The sequence below is a fragment of the Medicago truncatula genome, chromosome 1 (genome assembly GCF_003473485.1).
Source record: "Medicago truncatula cultivar Jemalong A17 chromosome 1, MtrunA17r5.0-ANR, whole genome shotgun sequence".
In the NCBI taxonomy this organism is placed as follows: domain Eukaryota; kingdom Viridiplantae; phylum Streptophyta; class Magnoliopsida; order Fabales; family Fabaceae; genus Medicago; species Medicago truncatula.
In genome coordinates this window covers 35,617,251-35,638,285 of record NC_053042.1, presented here as the reverse complement: position 1 = coordinate 35,638,285, position 21,035 = coordinate 35,617,251, and the positions used below count along the sequence as shown (strand labels likewise).

At 33.2% G+C, this 21,035-nt stretch overlaps 4 protein-coding genes across 4 annotated transcripts; 3 read left to right on the top strand and 1 right to left on the bottom strand.

The window, feature by feature from the left end:
- The first annotated feature begins 418 nt into the window (after positions 1-418).
- On the top strand, positions 419-5,127 carry LOC11429742 (serine/threonine-protein kinase Nek4). Its single transcript, XM_003590543.4, has 14 exons — positions 419-835; positions 981-1,047; positions 1,293-1,358; positions 1,601-1,647; positions 1,763-1,808; positions 1,931-2,011; positions 2,094-2,136; positions 2,253-2,302; positions 2,381-2,462; positions 2,593-2,642; positions 2,880-2,953; positions 3,319-3,370; positions 3,559-4,017; positions 4,281-5,127. The coding sequence occupies exons 1-14, from the start codon at positions 750-752 to the stop codon at positions 4,881-4,883; spliced, it is 1,806 nt and encodes a 601-aa protein (XP_003590591.1). The 5' UTR covers positions 419-749; the 3' UTR covers positions 4,884-5,127.
- A 484-nt stretch (positions 5,128-5,611) lies between these two features.
- Positions 5,612-7,627, top strand: LOC11425611 (uncharacterized). Its single transcript, XM_003590542.4, has 2 exons — positions 5,612-5,973; positions 6,261-7,627. The coding sequence occupies exons 1-2, from the start codon at positions 5,746-5,748 to the stop codon at positions 7,278-7,280; spliced, it is 1,248 nt and encodes a 415-aa protein (XP_003590590.1). The 5' UTR covers positions 5,612-5,745; the 3' UTR covers positions 7,281-7,627.
- A 3,383-nt stretch (positions 7,628-11,010) lies between these two features.
- LOC11425610 (VAN3-binding protein) lies at positions 11,011-14,548 on the top strand. The gene is made up of 7 exons (XM_003590540.4): positions 11,011-11,511; positions 11,614-11,736; positions 12,733-13,168; positions 13,567-13,809; positions 13,906-13,955; positions 14,039-14,096; positions 14,186-14,548. The coding sequence occupies exons 1-7, from the start codon at positions 11,179-11,181 to the stop codon at positions 14,398-14,400; spliced, it is 1,458 nt and encodes a 485-aa protein (XP_003590588.1). The 5' UTR covers positions 11,011-11,178; the 3' UTR covers positions 14,401-14,548.
- Positions 14,549-18,790: 4,242 nt separating this feature from the next.
- On the bottom strand, positions 18,791-20,822 carry LOC11431271 (protein LIFEGUARD 4). Its single transcript, XM_003590537.4, has 4 exons — positions 20,448-20,822; positions 20,238-20,351; positions 19,378-19,535; positions 18,791-19,294 (listed from the first exon to the last, which is right to left on the bottom strand). The coding sequence occupies exons 1-4, from the start codon at positions 20,701-20,703 to the stop codon at positions 19,088-19,090; spliced, it is 735 nt and encodes a 244-aa protein (XP_003590585.1). The 5' UTR covers positions 20,704-20,822; the 3' UTR covers positions 18,791-19,087.
- Between the last annotated feature and the right edge of the window lie 213 nt (positions 20,823-21,035).

Genomic DNA, 21,035 nt, shown 5'->3' with positions numbered 1-21,035 from the left:
CTTATTCATTTTTTTAAAATCAATTCATTAAATATATTCAATTTTATTTAAATATGCATATGAGTTTATACCAAAATAAATGTATGAATTTTGTTTTCTTATTCGTTCATTTTCATCTAGATTCGATTTTTAAAATACTATTTTAATTGCATAAGTAAAATAAGTTTAAAAACTTACTACATTTAAACTTCTTAACATGTGTATGTTAGATAAACCGTTTACTAAAACCCAATTTTTTTTTTTAATAATATTAGATGAATAAATCATATAATATCTGACCTGTGGATCTTAAAAGTAGCTAAATAAGAGTGTAAAAATCTTTGGTGAAGTGGGAATCCTTGGATTTTGTTTTGGTTTGTGTTTGGAGCCATTTTGATGTACTATATTTCAAAGAGTGACGCATATCATAGAAATAGGAGACAGGAAATAGGAATAGACGGAAGGGTCAAAGTCCAAAAGTGTAACTCTGGAAAAGGACTTCTGAAGAAAGAGAAATAAAAGAGAGCACGGAAATGGTGGGGTGTGCCCAACGCTGCACCCCCTCATTTACTTCCACTCGTACTTCTTATGATATCATCAATATTTTTCACTTTTTTTACTCTACTACTTCTTCACTTTCTTCTTCTTCAGCTCAAACAAACATTGTTGTAACTCATGTAACAAACTACACTACACTCATGTTTTTTGGAACAATGACACGTTGAAGTGAAGTAGGTTTTGTTTTATTAGTTAGAAACTTAGAACTAGATATGGAGCAGTATGAAGTACTAGAACAAATTGGTAAGGGTTCTTTTGCTTCTGCTTTGCTTGTAAGACACAAGCATGAAAACAAAAGGTGATGTTCTAACTCTTTGTTACTATAATGTGTTCTTTCAAGTTTATTTAAGAGTTTAAGTAATGTGTTTGTTTTTCATTATGATTAGTATAAGGTAGCTAATTAACATATAGTTTTTTTTTTTTTTTTAATTTAATGTGTTTAGGTATGTGCTGAAGAAGATCCGTCTTGCCCGGCAGTCAGACAGAATCCGTAGATCTGCTCACCAGGAGGTTACTTACACTCCTTCTTTGTAGCTTCATAAGTTAATTTAATGATGTTTAGCTTAGGTTATTTTTAGTCAAAATGTGACATTGGAACTTTATGTTAATTTTTTATAATTTCTATTTATTGCTAAATAATGTAAAATGTGGAATGCTTTTGCAAAATTAAAATGTGGAACTTGGAAACTTATTTTGTCTTGCTAAGTTTATTATTAGATTCTAAGATGCTTTGTTGTACACTCCTTGTTTTGCAGATGGAACTTATATCTAAAGTTCGTAATCCGTTCATTGTAGAGTATAAAGATTCCTGGGTAGAAAAGGTTAGCCTTTTATAAAACAAAATCATTTTATTTGCTTTAACTCTTTGTTGTTTTGTTGTGTTCTTGTCTGCTTGACTTAAATGATTTGATATTCATTATCTTCTTTAGTACTGTTTTGTTTATTATTATTTATCATACAAATAAAGATATCGGCCGAACTGCTTTTGTAAAACATCAAATGGGTTTATACTTGATTTATTTGTAAATTTTTTAAATTTAAGAGCTGGTACTTTCACTTCCAGGGTTGCTTTGTATGTATAGTCATTGGCTATTGTGAAGGAGGAGATATGTAAGTCATGATTCTTTTTGAATTCGAGTATTTGACGAACTCGCAACATTTGAAAACAATTATATCTTTAAAAATACTGATTATGTAGTCCTTCTATAATTTCTTTGTTGTGAAGGGCTGAAGCTATTAAAAAGGCGAACTGTGTTCATTTTTCTGAAGAGGTTTGTCACTCTTGCATAAACTCCTTTTACTTCATACCTTGGAGTGAATAATTTTCATTTCTATTTGAATTGAAAGCTTTTTTGGTACTTAGTTCATTGACCAATTAGTGAATTTTATACAGAGGCTTTGCAAGTGGCTTGTTCAACTCTTGATGGCACTTGATTACTTGCACGCAAATCATATTCTTCACCGTGATGTCAAGGTGAATGATTTCTGTAAATTTAATCAATGAAGATATATTTTATCCTCACTTTATATTGATGTTTTATGCACATTTGTTTCAGTGTTCGAATATATTCTTGACAAAAGATCAGGATATACGTCTAGGTAATGGCTTTCGACATTCTATCCTCACACTGCAGTTCTATCTACATTTAGAGTTCAATAATGTGTTTGGAGTCTGATCTTCTCTTAAGCTCTGCTTTGTTTTGTTATGGATGCAGGCGACTTTGGTCTTGCTAAAATGTTGACAAGTGATGATCTTGCTTCCTCGGTAAGTTTTATGGCTAAGCTATTCTTTGGATCACTTTTACTTAATATCTTACTCTCTTCTTTCTTGCCCTGCACTTAGATTGTTGGGACTCCAAGTTACATGTGCCCAGAGCTTCTTGCTGATATACCCTACGGCTCTAAGTCAGATATCTGGTCTTTGGGTAAGTCACATAGGTTAAATTTGCACTCACAAGATCTACTAGGCTTCATAATCATAACCTTTTCCTTTTCGTTGTTTTACAGCATGCTGTAAATTGCAACTGACGTTGGTTTTAACATAATTTTTGTCAGGATGCTGTGTATATGAAATGGCTGCTCACAAACCAGCTTTTAAAGCTCTCGTAAGTTACTCCATCCGTTTTTAATATAAGGAAAAATATACATGTATTCGGTCCAAATTTGGTTGCTTATATTAAAAATCGGAGTTCATTTTTTTAATGAAACATTATTTGCTTTGTAAAACTTGTTTTCTTAAGAAAGGGATTTCAATGGGGGTACAATTACTCATTTGAGACAAAGAATATTAAGTTTTTGTACTATGAAATCAGTGACCCTTTAGCTATTTTCTATTTGTGCAGGATATGCAAGCACTAATCAACAAAATAAACAAGTCTTTAGTGGCCCCATTACCAACAATGTATTCTGGTACTTTGTGAGTCTTCTATTTCCTAAGAATTTCATGTTACTCTTTTATCTGTCTGTTCATGGTTTTATGTAACTGTTATGTTAGTGCCTATACCTTCGACACTTGACTGATGCCTATGGGTGTTTTATTAGGACCTGCCGATACTGATAAAATTAGTGATGACTTTTCGATGCATTCGTATTTTGTCAAGCCTACCATTAAATTTTGCCTAACCTATGGCTTATGGGATTTCAAAATTGTTGTGAATTAAGATACTTAAGTTTGCTTTCATCCAGATTTGCATATATCTTATTGACTCACATTCTCAACCTTAGTTGAATGACATGATTTGTATAACTTAATTTCTTGTTATTTGTTTTTGCTTCTTCCAGTCGAAGCATGGTGAAAAGCATGCTGCGGAAAAACCCCGAGCTTAGGCCAAGTGTATGTTTCTATCAATTATTTCGTTGCATTTATCTAGATGTGGATTAATTCATGAAAACTAGTCTATATGCACATTTGTCTGTAAATGGTATATATGTTGTTCTTTTTCCACCATTGATTTCTTAACCCAAATTCAGCTTGATTAACTTTATCATGAAAGATTTATTAAACAATGTTTACTTTGGCAGGCTGCAGATCTACTAAATCATCCTCATCTTCAACCTTATATACTTAAAGTTCATCTGAAACTAAATAACCCCAGAAGAAGTACTTTCCCTTTCCAATGGACTGACTCAAACCATGCTAGGAGAAGTCGATTTTTAGAACGAGAATCTGTTTCCACTATCTCAGGCAGAGCTAAACGATTGTCATTCAGTAACGATAGGGCCTTGAATCCTAGTATTTCTGGAACTGAAGTAGGTTCTCTGTGTTCTACTCAAAGAGCACAAGGATTCTCTACTTGTTCAAAACATTATGAACTATCCATAGGTTGTGTCCGCGAAGAACACAATGCTAACAATTTGAAAGACACCAAGTTCTCAATTGTTGATCAGATGCAAAGACTGGGTGCATGTAAGGAGTCGGCCATCCCCCGGCGACAGACAACACCATCAAAGATAGCCTATACTAGTTCTAAGCGTGACTCAGTAAGTTTAAGTTCCACACTACCTTGCAGCTTTATTTATCTTAATGTACTTTTTTAAAGATAGGGAAATTTAGGTTCAAGTTTACTTGTAAGCATGTAAATAATGTCATATATGATACATTTAGGCTAGGCATGCATGCATGTGTGAGTATGTTTGTACGAAAATATCAAATTTTCACATTTATTTCCAGCATAGCTTAATTTGTGGTGTGGTCCTTTGCCTTTGCCTCTATCAATTTATTGATTTTCAGCTCATCATTTCAGCTTCCATCATCTTCTACTCCAGCTAGTAAATTTACTCCACCATCTCGCAGAGCTTCCCTTCCACTTCCTACAAGATCCAAGGCCACAACTACGCCTTACAGATCCAATGTTGGTCCTCTTCGAAGCGTGGACTCTCCTGATATTTCTGTTAACGCGCCACGAATTGACAAGATTGCTGAGTTCTCTTTGGCCCCGGGGGAGGATCACCCTCTCTTCCCTGTGCGCGGAACATCATCAACATCAGCTCAGTGCTCTTCTAGTTCCCCGAGGAGCGCTGCTGCCGACCACTCAATCACAAAGGACAAGTGTACAATTCAGGTTATGGACAAAGCCAGTGTCCCTACAAGTGGTCCTCTACAACATGTGGCAACTGCTGTTTCAAGCCATTCCTCAGCCGATTCTCATCAGCGCAAGTTTGACACCTCGTCTTACCAGCAACGAGCTGAGGCATTGGAAGGGTTGCTCGAGTTCAGTGCTCGACTTCTACAACAACAGAGGTTTGAAGAGCTTGAGGTGTTGTTGAAACCGTTTGGGCCTGAGAAGGTTTCTCCTAGGGAAACAGCTATTTGGTTGACCAAGAGCTTCAAAGAAACTGTGGTCTAAGGTTTTGTCATGCACTTTTATATCATTGACATGACAGTAGTGTAAACTAATGTAGTACTACTATATATGATGTTGTAGTTTGAATTTTGAAGAATAGCTTAGCTTCTAATCTCAAGAATAGCTTAGCTTCTAATCTCATTGTTGTTGTTAACATTTTCTGAGATGTCTAGACTTCCCGGCACGTGCACAAACACTTTGTAAAATGTTAGATGACATTATCAATATATTTATATTTATGTTCAAATTCAGTTTAGGAAAAAAATAGTTTACTGAAAATATGCCTCTATATATATATATATAATAGAGATATAGATTTAATTGCTTTGGAGGTCTTGAAGTATGCTCTTGTCAAAAAAAAAAAAAAAAATATACGTATTTCTAGTGTATGTTTGGTATCATGATATGCCAAACAAAATGTTTGGTATTATGGTATGCCAAAATCACGATAATCCACAATAGAGGCATAATTAGATAGTTGCATCTAAAAAAGTTTGTAATTGAGTTTCAAAACTAGTCAACAAGTTGTAATTTGATCATGGAACCAAAATAATTTTACCTAGGTCGTTTAACTTTTTAATTAATTGTTATTATGTATCTGAACTTAAGAATTTTGGTAATGAATTTAATTACAAATTATTAACAAGTTTAGTCCTCAGCTTATATCAGCTGGTCTAAATCCTAAAATTCGTCCATGTTGGTTTTTCAATATAAGTATTTTGGACTAGGCAAATAGCAACCACAAAATTCAATATACAGTAGAGTCCAAGCCCATAACAATGTTGGTCGTCGTTCGTGATCGTGGAGTAAAGGTTTTTTTTTTTCTTTCTTTTTTCCTCCTCCTCTGTAACTTGGAACTACGAAAATGGAAGAATGCGAGGTAATAGATTTATACGAACTTCACTATTCAGAATTATCATCACCATCTTCATCCAAAGTAGAAGATTCCATAATGGAAGCACTCGGATCTAATGGTCCAGGCCTCCTCGCCGTCACCGGAATCCCTAATATATCCAACCTCCGCTCCTATCTTCTTCCTCTCGCTCGTAAACTCTCTCTTCTCTATTCTCAAACTCGTAACCGTATCCTCAAGGTAGTTTTATTATTATACTTTTATTGGTACTCTGTGGCACCGACACCTCTGATTGAATGTGTCCGACACTTGCACCACACCAACACGTGTGATTATAGATTAATTATGTCATTTTTTAAATTATGACGTGTCAGTGTCATGTCCAGTGTGATATTTTTTTCGGTGTTTTATAGATTGATACTATCTATATGCGTTGTCATTGATATAAAGCTAGGGTTTATTTTTAAGGTTGTTTTATTATAGTTGATTCAGTTTTGTATGGATGCTTACTGTGGTTGATTTTCTAGGAAAATAATTTAGGTAGTGATGTTTCGTTGAAAAATCCACATAGGAGTGTGTCTTCTTTTGCAAGGCAATTGAATTATGCAAAAACACATTCTGAAGAGAAAGATAAAGATGAAGTTTATGGTAATGGATTTCAGAATCTAGGAAATGTTTTTCAAGAGTTGGGATTTTGCATGATGGAGGTTGGGCTTTGTCTTGCTAGAATTTGTGATAAGGCTATTGGTGGAAATGAATTGGAGCATAGTTTATTGGAATCACTTGCTGCGAAGGGGCGTCTTATTCATTATCATTCTCGTTTAGATGCTCTTCTGCTTCAAGAACTTGATAAGAGCAAGATGAATAACAAAAGAAGAGTTAAGAATGTGAAGCAATTACAAGGGTCATGTTTGAACTCTGTTGCTTGTGATTCAGTTCATTCAGATTTGTGGCAGCAGTGGCATTATGATTATGGTATATTTACTGTTCTAACGGCTCCGTGTTTTCTTTTACCATCTTATTCGGAGATGAGTACAATGCAAGATTCGGATAATTGTGTTGAATGTCCATCGCCAACTGGGCATACGAATTTGCAGATATATGATCCTAATAAGAAAAGGGTAGTTATGGTGAGGGCACCTCCTGAAAGTTTTATTGTTCAAGTTGGGGAATCAGCTGATATAATCTCGAAAGGGAAGCTACGATCGACCCTACATTCTGTTTATAGACCTTCAATGATTGAAAATTTGTGCAGAGAAACTTTTGTTGTATTTCTGCAGCCTGCATGGACTAAAACATTCTCTATCTCGGATTATCCTCTTGGAAAATCGACATTCGATGGGGTAGATGGTCAGTGTTTAATGGTGGATGAGTTTGATGATGAAGAACAACGCTCTCGACAGGATAATAACAAACTGAGTCTAGAAATTCAGAAAATAGTTCCCCCACTTTCATCGCGGTTAAAGGATGGGATGACTTTTGCTGAGTTTTCACGCGAAACAACAAAGCAGTATTATGGTGGTAGTGGTTTGCAATCAAATAGATGACTAAGAACTCGTTTGGACTCACAAGGCGGCAGAATTTCCCGCATCTCAATTCCAAACGAAATTTTTGTTAAGCAACAAATATTAGCTTGTCAATTGTGGGTTAGGCGGATAGCACATCGTAATTCCAAACAAATGCTAAGAAGTTTGGGTTAGTCTGGAATCAAGTCAATGTTATCCCCTTGCCAAAGCAATAAGACTTTGAAAAGCTAACCTTACTGATCATGTATTTCAGTACCTTCTTTACTTTTCTGAATAACCATTTTTTTTGCTAGGAGAATTAAATAATAGAGAATGATTTTGAATTTATAGAGTCGTTTAAATCAACACTGAAATTTTTTCCTTTTTTCTTTTTGTCTCCCCATCATCTCTCATTGTCTTTTCATCATTTGATTAAGATTGATTCTAGTGGTTCTACTTCTACATGTGCAAGCCACCTCTAACTTTGTTACTTGAGCCTCTTTATACTTATACGGGAATAGAAAAAAAGAAACTTAAAACTGCTGAAAAAGATGACCTAATTATACAAGTGAAAGAAAAAAAATGCTTTTCCCTTCCACCTGTTAGCTAATAAATAATGGACGTGCATATGCCTTTGTTCTTTCATCCTTTTTTCTGCGCTCACATTTGGTAAAGTTAGAGGGGAAGGTTCACGCCTGTCTTTTGCTTTCATTTCACCAAACTAAGGATTTGGGCTAAATTACTTATTTTGCCAAGTGCATGTTTGGATTCGTGGTGAGCAACCGTGATTTTGAACTCACAGCTGATCCAAACATACACTTAATGTGTTAGGTTTTACGGGGGAATACAATTGATTTGGAATGAATTGAAATATACATGTGTTATTTGAATGTGCTTCAAAATGACAAATGTCACGTCGCAATATGATTTACGTTGTTATTTTACAAATCTAAAACTCTAATATGATGATTAGGAGCTTTAGTGTTCGAGACGGATGTGGTCATGTCATCGAAAGAACACACATTTAAAATGAATTTTGAGGCAAAATCTCTAAATATCTTCTAAGAATCATCTCTAAAAGTAAAACAATTCCAATTAAACATTTAAAATTAACTTTTATACTTTAAGAATCACTTTTTTTTTTTTTGCGTCAAACCACATTTGTGCAGTCTAAATGCCACCCAATGAAATGGTTAAAAACGAAATGGTCACTTTATATTAAGCCAATACATACAAACATGAATTAGAGAAACATTGTAGACATAATATCGCTGCATAACTTCTAAAGAATGTGAGTGTGGGTCTGTTTTTGCATCAAGAAGTTATCTGTAGTAAATACGGCAACAAAATTGACTGGCCTGTGTCTGTTTGTTTAAGATGGTTAAAAAGAGCAGAGAAAATAAAAGGGTACCTATTATACTTTTGTACGTTTGTACAACAAATTGGCCACTCCATAGTAGTAGTAGTAGTAGGTCTCACTTTATCATTTATTTATTTTTACTTGAGTGGTCCAAAAGGGTAACCAAAATTAACTTTAATCAATACAAATTCAACTAGGAAAATTCTTCCAATTGAAAAATAACAAGAAACCACATTTGAAGTGAAAATGAAATCCAATAATAATACTAATAGGCATAATAATTCACAAGTATCATTGAGAAAACGATGCAAAGGGAATAAAGTATATACATCTTTTTGTCAGGAAGGACAAAACTAAATACAAACAAAACCAAACATGCCTCTAAGAAAAGGCTGTTTTTTTCTTCTTTATTGTGAAAATAATGAGAGGGGAATGGAATGGAGTTGATAGAGATTGTGTGTCATGGTTGAAAAATCAGTTGATGACGTATGTATTTTTATATATGCATGCGCATTTTAGAACAGGTCCCATTCTGTAGTAATTCAGCTTTTATTTATATACTTAATAATGTATTGGTCTAGCTAATTCTAAAACATGTTTGTAGCATAACATGTTGGTTCTGGTTTTGGATGTTGATAACTCCTACGACAAGAAGGAGCCACATTACTCTCAACTCACTCTCAATGCCTATAAACCTCTCTCATATTTTGCTATCATAGTGTCAGAGATCACTGATTCCTCTCTTCCAAACAGGACCTTCCTTGAAATCCTCCAATATCATACAAATAGTTTACCTATTGAAACCAAAATGTCTATTTTGGTGATGTCATCGTGTATTCAAATAAAGGAAACACATTTATTGTGACCATAGCTTTTCATTTGTGTAATGTAGTGGTGAAACTGAATCTAGCTTTAGAGTTTCAAATAGTTTTTTCTGGAAGAAAATCAACTTCAATCTCCCAAATATGGAATGAAGTTTTATGACTATGTTGGGAAGGGGTGACACAAGCTAGATAGATTCTGAATTATTGAGTTGTATTGTAGCTCCTTTGATTGATTTGGTCTTTTGTATTTGTATCTTTTATTGCTAGTGTTACGTAGTGCTAGCTAGTCTCTTATTGCATGGTCCAATTCAACTATATGCTAATAAAAACAACATTGATTTTGATGATGTCTTCAAATTCAAATAAGTGTATGATAGGAATCAAAATCATTCGCAACTTGTCATTATACTAAAGTACCAAACTCACGCTCAATTCAAACATACATTAAGTATATGTTTGCTTCAACGGTGTGTTCACCAGAACCACAGAGAAAAAAAAACATTTTTAGCACTTATGCTTGGCTTTGGGGCTTTAATGAAATTGCGGCAAAAGTAGTATAGAATGCGCGATTGAAGATTTAAACTTCAAACCAAACATATGTTAAGAATATTATTGGTTTGAGAATTTGTTTTTATCTAGTTCTCACCAGTCATTTCGGCCTCGTATATATCATGTCTGGTATCTCAGTAGATTTGTCAAAATCACGAAAAGCCACCTTAATTTTGTAAATTACCGTGGCCATTTTCTCGAATCATATATATGATTTTAGCATAATTCAAATGCAATTATGAATTACTAGTACATTATCAAAACTAGCCTAGAATAATTTTGCTTGTCCTTTGTTTTTCTTCATAATAATTGAGCCAATAATAGCCTAGAATAATGTACGTGTATGCAACATTATACTGCTAGATCCTCTTTTATTTTTTGTATGATAACGTAATTAGTTAAGCAACAAAATCCGTACTTGCGGCTAGTATCTACCTTGTCCCACTTTTAACTTTGACATGAAAATTTTAATTAAACTTAGTTTAGGAACAAGTTTTGTTAATCACATATAATTGATAAGCTAAATGTTTTAATCTAGTTTTGATAATAGTAAAAATATAAAACGTTTGTAAATTGAATATATGTAGTGTGTTTCTCGGCTGAAACTAAAAATCTTTCATTTATGTGTACGCATTAAAAAGTGTTGGTACTCATTTGGTTCACAAATTTCTTATTACTGTTTTAAAATTCTGAATATAATAGATCCACTTCTACTGTCATGTGAATTGACAATGTTCATATGATTAAAAGCACAAATGATAAACCTTGTTTGGTGATGATTGTTGAATCAGTGACCTATAATATAATAGCTCATTAAAATATGCATCACTGATTTAAATAAATCAGATCACTGTATATGATTTCAAATGAATAATGTAAAGATATGTATGTAGCCACTAAAGCCACAAAAAGTTATGTTAAAATGGGTGTCACATAATTCTCCCTATAACCCTATAGTCCCTAATATATAGCAACAAACCACATCACAGTACTTTTTTCTTTATTTCCTTTTTTCCTTTACAGTATATGAAGTTGAGGACAAAGTACTTCATCACATGCTGTTTGACCATTCCTTATTACTCATCCACCCCACTTTTTCATTTGCTGACCAAAACATTGTCCTTATTCACAACACTACATCACCATTTAAACCCTTCCATGCTACTACTACCATACTCTAAGCCATAACAACATTCAAATCAAAAAAATGGAACCAAAGTTAACTATCCATTGTCACAGAAATGAGTTCCTTCCAACAACAAACAATGGCAATACACGTTTGCCAGAGAGTCCTAGAATACCAATGGAGTTTCTTTCAAGATCATGGAGTGCCTCAGCTTTTGAGGTCTCTAAAGCATTGTCACCTCAACCACCACCCCCTCCTCCTCCTTCTAAGGCTTCTACTAACTCTATTCCTGAAGAAACTATTACTACTCTTTCTCAAGAATTCTCAAACATGTGTGGAAATCAATTCTCTTTTGCTACTTCAACTACTTCACAGCTTGTCCTTGAACGTATCATGTCACAATCCGCAAGAGAGGTAGTAAAAGAGTTGTGGAAAAACAAATGCAAGTTATTTACTAGTTTGAGACATTGTTATTCTTTTTAAGGTTTTGGTTTTAAAGTTTGTTTTATGTAACAGGAAGTGTCTCCATTAACATCAGGTAGATTGTCTCATAGCAGTGAACCATTAAATGGTGGTTCTTTAACAGGAACAGATAGTCCACCAATTTCTCCTTCTGATGAGTTTGACGATGTTGTTAAGGTATCTCTCTGTTCCCTTACCTTTTGTTTTGGGTTGGAGTGGGGCCCTTAGAAACAATTGTTGCAGTCAATAGTTGTTTGTTTCTTTTAAGTGCATAATACTGACTTTGTTATATATATTGCATGTGTATCAAGCTATCATTCTATTCTATAATCACAAAACTAAATCCATAATGCTTAGACTCACTCACACAAAACTAAGTCTACCCGCAAGTCAATTTTGGATAACATGTTTTTGTTCCATAATAAAATACCACTACTACTTTCTTGGTTTAATATGGAAAACATAGTTTGCTTTTGTTTAAATTTATAAACAGTAACACTACTTTGGATTAGAGGTTTTTTTAACCTTTGAAACTTCAACAAAATCAAGGTGGCACATTGATTTTTGGCAAATTTACTGTAATTCTAAACATGAACTTGAATATCATAAAAATCCATTTGAAAAATGATATCATTTAACTAGTTTTTTTCTCACCAATCACCATGAAACCAAACACAAATTTTGTTCATATCATGCCTGGAAAAGCAAATTGTACACCACTAATGGTCTCTAGTGCTTACAGATTTTAGTATCACTTTTATTTTATCTTACCACTACCTGACAAAAAAAAGAGCTAGACTAGAGCCTATAGTTATAGGTTATGACTTTTTTTCAATTAAATTAAATTAAATTAAAAACTGAACATTTTGAACTTTGAACATAACTTTTGGATGTGACTAGACATTGCTGATCAAAATGTTAAAAGATTGATTTCCTGTCAACTTAAACCTCCCTGCTTGCTGATTGTTAGACATCAGGACAAAGAGTTTGACTGTCCAATGTACCTTATCTTCTGATTCACGCAACCAACCTTCTCATTTTGGCATATTTTCTTGTTAGCTAGAAAAAGCTCACTTTAGCATTTAACTAGAAAAAAAAAAATCACAAGAAATACTAGTATATTGGTTTTATTGTCAGATTTTTTTTAATGATATGCTTTATAAATTATTGCAGTTTTTTCGTGCAAACAATTCCATACACCCTTTATTCAATGGTACAAGAGCAATGAGTAGTGGAATTGGCAATGCAACTCCTTGTTCAGGACCTAAAACAGTAGGAAGATGGTTGAAAGAAAGAAGAGAAAAAAAGAAAGAAGAAAACAGAAGCCATAATGCTCAACTTCATGCTGCTATTTCTGTAGCTGCTGTTGCTTCTGCAGTTGCAGCTATCACTGCAGCAACAGCAGCATCAACTACACCTAATAAGGATGAGAAAATGGCTAAGACTGATATGGCTGTGGCTTCTGCAGCAACACTTATTGCTGCTCAATGTGTTGAAGCTGCTGAAGCAATGGGAGCTGAGAGAGAACACCTTGCTTCTGTTGTTAGTTCTGCTGTTAATGTCAAATCTCATGATGATATCACTACTCTAACTGCTGCAGCTGCCACAGGTAGAATTTTCTTCATTCATTTATGTCAAGTTAGTTCTTATGTTCAAAAATGTCACAATGTTGGACCAAACTTTTTTTTTTTTTTTTTTTTTTTATATATTTATACATTAGTCAACAAGAGTCTAGTTATGAAATTGAGTGGTGAAACATTCTTTATAGTTTATTATTCACACACGAAATAGGTTGATTCAATGTGAACAATCTGTGCATAAGGTTATTGCTTAAAATGAATAAACAGATTATTAAGATTTTTCAATTTCAACTGTAAAGAATCAACTAATAAGGAATGTTCATGTTACACATGGTTTGTCAGGGGAATGAATACTCCTGTTTTGTAGTATGATTTTTTCTCCTGTCCTTATTATATTGCTAATGTGGTCCTTCCTTGATATATGCAGCTCTAAGGGGGGCAGCAACATTGAAAGCAAGAGCATTGAAAGAGATGTGGAATATTAGTACTGCAGTGACACCACTTGAGAAAAGCATAGGAATTGGAATATGTGGTGGTAAAGGTAATAACAACAGTAGTTCTAGCACTAGTGAAAGTGGAGGAGAGGTTATCAATGCAGATAATTTTCTGAGTACTTGCAGCCAAGAACTTCTTGCTAGAGGAACTGAATTACTCAAACGAACTCGCAAAGGTAATTTTAATAAATCGAGTTTTGAGACACTAATACTTGTTTTCATTTGCAAAATTGCAAAATGATTAAACTATATTTGGTGATTGATGTATGTAGGTGATCTTCACTGGAAAATAGTTTCTGTTTATATACATCGAACCGGCCAGGTAATTTTTTGTTCTTTCATATTTTAGTAGAAATTGAAATATAGTTGGTTAGTCCATTCATCAAATGCTTGCATTCATTTCAGGTGATGCTGAAAATGAAAAGCAGACATGTTGCAGGAACCATTACAAAAAAGAAAAAGAGTAAGCTATAACAATATATAACTTAATTTTTCCTTGCAATATCATAGAAATAACAAATCATTTTATTATAAACATGATATTTTTACCAGATATTGTGTTGGATGTGTGCACAAATTTACCAGCTTGGCCAGGAAGGCATCTATTAGAGGATGGTGAAAAAAGAAGGTATTTTGGATTGAAGACAGAATCAAGAGGTTTAGTTGAGTTTGAATGTAGAAATCAAAGAGAATATGAATTGTGGACACAAGGTGTTTCAAGACTTCTTTCCATTGTTTCACACAGGAAAAACAGAAATGGAATCTAATATTTGTTCCCAATCTAGCCAATGTTGACTACTAAACTTGTTTAAAATCAAACTATATTATATTTATGTAGTTAGCTTTGTTTTGCAAATCCTATAAGGGAAATTAATAGATTTTGTAACATTGGAATGAGCAATGAAGTGCTAGAAATATAGTTTGTGCTCCATGTATCTCCTAAATCTTTTCAATTATTTTGATGGACCATATTTTTCTTAATTCAATAACATAACACGTAGGGAGACTAAATGAAATTCACTACAATATCAACTAGGAGACTTTCTAAAAAAGAAGGTCTTTTGAAATAATCACATAGATATGTTTTTAAAAAAAAATTATAGAACTAAAGTTTGAATTATCGCTTATCCAATTTTAAATTATTAATCAGATTAATATAATTCTTAAATCAATTTTAACAAATTAAATTTAAACTACCCCTTTAACCATTCCATGAGACGTCCTTTTACACGTTAAATGTAACATCCTTTTCTTCTATTACATTACCAGAGCCACTCAAGGAAAGACAATCACCACAGAGTTGTCTCCCAAAATAGAAAGGAAATACAAAAATCATGCCAAATAAAATACTTATTAACCTGCCGTGTAGGCAACTCAGAAATCATGCCCCTCTGTTTTGATAACTCTTATGGCTCGTTTGGATAAATTTTATAAGTTAATCTTTATAAGTTATTTTTGTATAAATTACATTGACAAACTTATAAATAGTGTATAAAAACTTATTTATTTGTATAGATTGTTTTACATAAACTCAAAAATGTGTGTTGTTTGTTTCTTCTGTTTAGAACTTCTTTTTTTATTTGTTTGAAAGTGCATACGATTTTTACCATTCTTCTTTAAAAAATAATCGAGTTTTAATTCATAAAATCATTCAAATTCACGTTTTTATATATGAATTTGGAGTTAACTCACTATATCAAATTCCAAATTTCAAGAAAAAAATTAAAAGTCTATGAAACTTCATCTTTTCTATTCATCTCCAATCTTCATATCCATGATAAAATTGTTAAAATCGAGTTTTAATTGATAAAATCGTCCAATTCCACCTTTTTAGGTATGAATTTGGAGTTAGCATTGAGTCTTAGCAAAATCAAATTTGTAACAAAGTTTACTGGTAACAAAATCACCAAACTCACTTAAAATCAAATGCATTAACCTATTTTTATTAGGAGTCATTTTTAATATTAAAGTCGAGCCTTCAATTTTATTGGAACGGCCCTTATTATATCTCTTCTCTCTCTCATTTTCTTACGTTTTCTGATGCAGCCACTGCTAGAACGTGTTCCACTTAGGGAAACTATTCTCCACAGTGTCATCCAGCTCAACGATCTCCAATGCATACAACATAAAAATATGTTCTTGTTTGCTAAGAATACTAAGAAAGAACAGGAATCGGAGATGCTCTAGTACATTTCCAGAGCCACTGCCAAATCAGGGAAAGATAATCATCACAAAGAGTTGTCACCCTACTTAGAAATGATACAAAAATCATGCCAAATAAAACAGTTACTAAACCTGCCGTGTAGGCAACTCCGAAATAAATGCCCCTATCTTTTGATAAAAAAAATTATGTTAATCATCGATGCTTCGTGAGAAGGGTTTTGGTAATTTAAAGTTCGGTTGTAAATATAATGTAGTTAAATATTGTGTCACCTAGTAATCGAACTTAGATTTTTTCAAACAATATATCTTTTAATAAAACCCATTAATCACTTAAACTTAGTTACTGGAAAACAGTTTTGATAGCTTCTAATCTAATATAACGAACCCAGTTGCTTGGAAACGAATTTGATAACTCTTACTCCAATATAATCAGGGACGGATCCGTGTGAGGTTGAGTGTGGCTATTGCCACACCAGCCCAACCCATATATTTTTTTTTTTATATAGAGCATAATTATATAATATATATGTTCTATTTCGAAACATGACATGACATAACTCTTAACTTTTTATTTCAAAAAAAAAAATAATAACTCTTAACTTTTGTGTTTTTTTTTTTTTTATAATTTTTTCATGATAATATAAACAATATACATAAATAAATGGCTTAATTACATTTTTGGTCCTCTAACTATTTAGTTGGTATCGGATTGGTCCTCTAACTAAAAATTGATTTATTTTGGACCTATAAGTTTCTCACTGTTACTACATTTAGTCCTTTCTGTTAATTTTATTCAAATAAACGTTAGGCTTTATGTTATATGGGTACCTGACCTCCTATTTCACACATACATTGAACCATAACAGTTACCAATAATATCCGTCACTATTTAATCATAATACCTTAACAAGGAATAGAACCAAAATGATGCTAATAAATAAAGTTAGAGGACCCACATAACACAAACCCCAACGTTTATTTGAATAAAACTAACAGAAAGGACTAAATGTAGTAACGGTGAGAAACTTAAAGGACCGAAATAAATCAATTTTTAGTTAGAGGACCAAAAAGGTAATATAGCCTAAATAAATTTACTTGTAAAATTAAACTAAGTGAGAATCAAACTTGTGAACTCCAAACACATTGACTTTATTATCTTCCACTATGTTATTTTTTTGAAAAATGATATTTAGACAATTATTTTTTGACAATTTTTTAACAACTTTCTCTCTCATACTCACATTATCCTCTTATTCTCTCTCTTCATTTTTGTCTCCATTGTTTTTAACCAATGAAAAGAGAGAAAAAAAAGTTGTCACCAAAAATTGTATAAAATGGTTGTTCATATATCACTCCTCTACTTTTTGCAACATTGATATATATATATAAAATATATGTGTGTGTGCACGCGCGCGCGTGCACGTGCTTGCGCTCTAAGATATATTTATGATTAATAAGTATGTTGCTATTTTTGTAATCTATTTCGTCAAAAAATTTAGTCTTACTTCCTTAAAAAAAAAAAATAGCCACACTAATAATTCAATCTCAGATACGCCCTAAATATAACGCGTGTTAACCAACATGAATATTGAATGTAGGAGTCGACATATAGCTGCTAATATGCAAATTTGACACGAAGTATGCCAACGTTTTTCCTTAGGATGTGGCTGATTACTACCTATTATTTCTTCACGACTTATCTACATACATGAACATTAAACCGAGTTGGATGTGAGATTATTCCACGACGGAAAATAGAGTAAATAGATAAATAAAAGTGTTGATTTATTGCACGGAATCAACCGGAGTACAGCATTATAGTTGATCAGTTTGTGTTTTAAGTGTAGGAGTTCATGATTTAAAAGTTCACTTCAAACTAATGGAAGATATTTCCTCCGCTTAGAATACCTTAGTTTTTTTTAATTTGAATAGATGATTGAACGACCTTCTTAAATTTCGTGATACTAAAATAAGGGTTCATATTGAGTATTGTTCTTCATAAGTTAACCTGAATGAACAATGAAGACGACATGAGAATGATATTTTCTATATTTAGTCATTTACTCAATATCATCATTTTAAGATACATTTACTCAATATCATTTTAGAGACACATCGAGTGAAACGTATGTGGCTCAGGTATGTTCATACTGTTGAGACTATTTTGATTCCTTCCATGATCGATGAAAGATAATGGCGTGCATAGTTTATCTTAATGAATAAAGCACGTCCTCCAACATCTAATCTACAATCTTCAGTTTAATTTCTATTCTGAATTTATGTTTTAAAATTTGTACTTTTAGTCATCGCTAGTATGAATGTTATGTTTTAGTAGCACTTTCCTTCAAAAAAAAAAAAAATGTTTTAGTAGCACTAAAATTAATGAGTAATGTGATACTTATCTATTTACAATGCCTCCAGATAATACAATCCAGATGTGCATTTTAACAAATATATCAGTCTAAACTAACCGATTCGAATGCATTGAAAATCATATCAAAATATGTATGAACAATGGCAGAAAATTGCATCGAAATTGTACAATTCAAACAGTTTTTATTGTGTAATTCAAAGAGGACAAATTTAGAAGGAAAGAGAAAACATATGTTAAAAGCGTTAGAGAACAAAGAGGGGAGGGAACTTCTCAAATTCTTGATAACTCTACGCTATCATCATAACTATAGAAATTTTCTATAAAAGAGAATAACTAAGTAAACTTTGTTTTCCTATATCATAGGTATTTTTGAAATAATAAAATACAAAAAAAAAAAAAAAAAAAAAAAAAAAAAAAAAAAAAAAAACATCATTTTCATTAGTTCCAAAAGAACATCAACCCTATAACTATGATTTCATTTCAAAAACCTCACTTCTTACTACTATATAAGAAGTAAATGAACCCATATTTTAAAAAATATAAATGAAAAAGCTCTCACAAAGTAAACGCAACCTTTGATTTCCAATTCAATAAAGGATCAACCCTGGCAATCATATAGCTTTGATTTTGAACACTCGGGGAGGAGTAATGAACTAATAATATTTCAAGCATCCACATTCAAGAGAACAATGAATCAAGAGAACAGTGTTCAAGAACGTATTTACAATTCAAAATAACATCGTTAATCAACTACAGTAATATGTATCAACAGCCTTAACAGTAGTGTGATAATCCAGTACGAGAAACAGGTGCAACATGGAAGCCACAAAGATTTATTAACAGATAAGAACTTGTTTTCGTATACCACTAACCCCCCATCAGAAAACAACTAGTACGTACCAATAAGTACAAGGACTTCAACTATCAGCAGCTCTGAAAATAGTGAGCAAAGACAGGAAAAGGTTGATGATGTCCAAATATAAGGAGACAGAAGCCCAAATGAATTCATCATAAGAGTATCTCTTGATCAAGTTGTCTGTATCATATAGGATGTAGCCACAAAATATAATTGCTGCCAAGCAACCATAGATCATTGTAGATAACTTGCCCAATGGAAAGAAAATCTGCAGGCAAAAAAACACACTTGAGAATGTAGCCAGAAAATTAAACGGTGAAATAGTACATTGAAGTTTTAAAATCATAATACCTGAATCATCCCAAAGACCATAAGAACTAGTATAGCACCAAACAAGAAGGGGCCAAGGAAGTTGAAATCATAGCCTCTACTTGCAGCCCAAAATGTGTAGAGAGTCAGAGCTATCACCACCACAGCAGTCAATATAACAGCTTCCAGAATTACTTTCTCTGTATACAAACCCCATTCCCATCAGGAAAAATTCAGCAAAATCCCACTTAAAAGTAGGCAATTCTCAATGGTAAAATACAACTTGAGCAAACAAAATTGCACAAGCCAAAAATAGCAAGGTAACTCCTAACTGCAAATTACAAATTTGCTTTTACAGTTATGTTTTATTTCAATCGCACAATCGGCAGCTATACAAGCACTGCCAGATAACAAAAAATTGAAATCTCAGCACCATTCTCAATCAAAGGAAAGAACTAACCAGTATGTCAAAACTCCAGTAGCACAGAAAAGATTTATAACAATAACCTTGTCTTAACATCACCCACCTAATCAATTAACACATTTGGTATTTGAACACAAAACAACTCAGTAGCACCGCACATGTGATTACATTCAATTACGTAACTTTCTCAAATTATTATTAGTGGCATGTCGATGTGTCAGTCTTAGTGGCACTGCCGTATCCGTGCTTCATAGCAGCACAACTTATAATATGTGCCAAAATGTCAAATTTTAGTTAGAAAGATTATAGTTCCTAAATGAACATTTCACTTTGTTGATTACCCCTAACTACAATGACAAATAAAAACCCAAACCAAATAACACACAATTCAGAAAAGAAAATCATCTCAACCTAAATTACAATTCAAGCAATAAATATCAAAAGAAAGAAATCAGAAATGGAATGAAAAGAATGTTACCGCTAGTGAAAGCACAGCTCAATCCAACAACAAAAGAAAGCGAGAGAGTGAAAACCGCAAGAAGAAGGTAATTAATCGGATGCGTCTGATAATAATAGTAAAGTGGACACAACGCTGCAAAATCAACAATAATTAGATGAAAATTCAACAAAAAGAAGAAAATAGAAACGAAATTGAAAGAAATTAGGGTTAAAGAAAGCGGCAACGCACTGATGAAAGGGACGAAGATGAGAACGATGTAAAGAGCAAGACCAGCGCCGGTGGTGGCAAAGAAAGTGGAAATGGGACGAACGGTTACAACGACGGCACCGACGGCGATGGTGGCGAGTAGTTGAAGAGCGATGATGACGTAGACTTTTCTGATGAAGGACCATCGGAGTTCGGGGCTTTCGAGCATCATCGGATAGAGAGGTCTTGAACCGGTTTCAACATCGGTTTTTCCGTAGGGTTGATTCCGATTCCACATCTTGAGTTTCCGGTGAAGTTTTTTCTCGACTGAGAAAGTGATGGAAAATGCGAGAAAATGGTTGTAGGGATTTTGGATCTTTTTTGTTTGCGTGAGAGTAGAGAAAGAGAAATGAAATTGTTTTTGCGGGAGTTACTATATTAATATATAATTAACCGCCATGAGGTTAACTAATTAATTAATTATTATTACTGCAGGTTGAATTAATTAAAACAAGTTAAAAGAAACTTCGCGAGACATGCTTTACGCGAGTGGGGAAACAAAGACGTAACTTCGCTGGTACATCAGTGTGGGCTGTGCTATCTCTGACACGTGTATGGTTCGAAATTTCT